General features: G+C 35.2%; 1 protein-coding gene across 6 annotated transcripts in view; it reads right to left on the bottom strand.

Moving 5' to 3' along the window:
- Positions 1 to 2,500, bottom strand: part of LOC124947989 (poly(rC)-binding protein 3) — a 162,429-nt gene that overhangs the window by 16,173 nt on the left and 143,756 nt on the right. For all 6 annotated transcript variants that reach the window (XM_047490921.1, XM_047490918.1, XM_047490924.1 and 3 more), the window contains exons 6-7: positions 2,270 to 2,366; positions 1,527 to 1,806 (exon numbers count right to left, since the gene is read on the bottom strand). In XM_047490921.1, coding sequence (XP_047346877.1) covers positions 1,527 to 1,806; positions 2,270 to 2,366 — 377 coding nt within the window. The remainder of the gene's footprint in view (positions 1 to 1,526; positions 1,807 to 2,269; positions 2,367 to 2,500) is intronic.

Here is a 2,500-nt window from a genome sequence, read left to right as displayed (position 1 = left end):
CTCTGTCACTCTCTCTCTCCCTCTCACTCTGCTGTATGTGTTTAACTTAAAACCTACTCATATCTCACCTGTCTTCTTCCCTGGTCTCTTAAAAATCAGTAGTCTGGCATGAAGAGAGATCTTTTTCTCTTTTCTTTCGCTTTGTTTTTTTTTCTTTTCTTTTTTTTTTCAGCGGATTTTGCCGTAATTCTCCCTCATTATTTTTTCTTTCTCTCTCTCTTTTTTCTTTTTTGAATATCTTTAAAAATCCTTCGCGCCAGGCCATAAAACATCGTATCGTATCATTTCGACGACGCGCCGTTCGACGATCATAATCAAGACATCATTCATTCTTGCGGTAATGTTTTTGTTTGTTCGCTTCTTTTCTTTTCTTTTTTCTCTCCCTCTCTCTTTCCCTCTCTCAGGGTTGATTTAGCGGTTATCATTTTCGAAAGGACTCGTCGATCGCAGCGTTGTCGATGATCGTACGGGCACAATAAAAAATTACAGACAAATAAAAACATAAAAAGATAAATAAAAGAAGAAGAAAAAGATGAAGAAGAAGAAGAAGAAGAAAAAGAAGAAAAGAATGAAGAAGAATAATAACAATGAAAAATAGGAAAGAAAAAAGAATTAAATAAAAAACGTGAAACTATTCAAAATGTCCGATAAGAATCCGAAAAGAATCATATAATCCGTTTCTCGAATTAAATTCCGTTTTAAATATAATAAAGAAGGAATTAAAATTAAATTAATGAAGAAAAAAAAAAAGATATAAAGAAATAAGAAAGAAAAAGAAAGAAAGAAAGAAAGACGCATTGGACATACGAGAAGAAGACCGATGAGAATGTGTATCAATAAATATTTATATAAAATATATAACATAATATATATATATATCGCTATAATCATATAAAATAATAATTATTATTGTAATATACATATATATATATATATATATATATATATATATATATATATATATGTGTATATACTAAGCATACCGCTAAATCCACCGCGAAACGTAGCCGGGACGAGTTCGACTGGTTTCTTCGAAGGGTTAGCCCCTCCCCCGCGTTTTCTCACTGTAGTACGCGTACATAAAAGAAAAGCGGAGGAGAAAGACAAAATGGCGGACACGAAGAACGTTCGACATGTCCGAACGCTTCATCCTGTCCGCAAAATATCGGATCTTTTATTGCTTTTATTTATTTAATTTTTTTTTTTTTCTTATATATTGTTTTGTTTTTCTCTATCCTTTTATTTATTTTCTCTCTGTGTGTGTAAATATTTTTCCTTATTCTTTTTTTTTGTGTACTCTTTTTCTCTGGTTTATTTTTAATATTTTTAATTTTTAATTTTTTTCTTTCTTTGTTTGGTCAGAGAGTTAGGTTTATAAAAAAGGGGGGGGGGGGGCGGGGGCCGAGGGGTGTTAAGGGGGGGTTATTAAAAAAGGGTCGACGTAAAGGGGCTGGGGCCCTTAACGGGGTTAAAAGTTACTCGGGCTATGTTCTCTGTACCTGAGTTAGGTGTACTGTGTGACTCACCTCATATTGATGAGATACTGTGCCAACGCAACAGCGTCCGGATTTCCTGTAATAGTGATGGTACGATCCGTGGCACCACCTTCTCTCTCCTCGCAGTTGCTAATTCTGATCATGGCACCTGATATCTGACGTATCTCAGCTATCTTGGTACCACCTTTGCCGATGATACAGCCGATCAACTCGTTCGGTACTGTCATCTCGTGCGTCTGATTGTTCGCCGCTGGCTGTTGTCGATTCGTGTTGTTCGTACGTAATTGGCTACCCGCTAATGCCGCCAATGCTATAAAATTGTTTATTTTTTTTGTATACATCATCGATTAAAAATTCTATTTGCTATAAGAACACGTAAATACAATTTACATTATATGCGTATATATGTATGTATGTACATATAAACATACATACATGTATGCATGCATACATACATACATACATACGCATACATATTTCAACGATCGAAACACAAATATTATAATATTCTTTTGATTTAGGCTTTCTTTTTTTTTTTTTTTCTATGGATTGGGAAAGAGATAATGTATCCAGGATGTCGTCGAGAAAAGTCTGAGAAAAGAAGACATGTGAAAATGATATATATATATATATATATATATATGTTTATATATGTGTGTACACACACACACACACACATACACGCATATACATAAAATATATTATGTGTAATTAATATGATTTTATTGTAAGAGATAAGCAAGAAAATTTTTTGAGGAAAGAAACTATTTTACCTGCCGGATTAATTCCACCGGTATTAGCAGGAGTGGCCAGACTACCAAGGCCCAAAGCCGCCAGGCCAGCAAGAGGATTACTGCCAAGCTTGCCCATCTGAAACAACGACGGAGAGACCCTTCGCTCAACAAAAAAAATGGCTAAGTTTCTAGGACGGGTCACATTGAAATTCAGGAGAGGGGGTACTGAGGGGAGAGAAGAGGGTGCTGTTGCTTTGAAGCCTCACGAAG

The sequence above is a fragment of the Vespa velutina genome, chromosome 3 (assembly GCF_912470025.1).
Source record: "Vespa velutina chromosome 3, iVesVel2.1, whole genome shotgun sequence".
Lineage (NCBI taxonomy): Eukaryota > Metazoa > Arthropoda > Insecta > Hymenoptera > Vespidae > Vespa > Vespa velutina.
The sequence above is the reverse complement of the archived record's forward strand: the minus strand, read 5'-3'. Positions and strand labels throughout refer to the sequence as shown.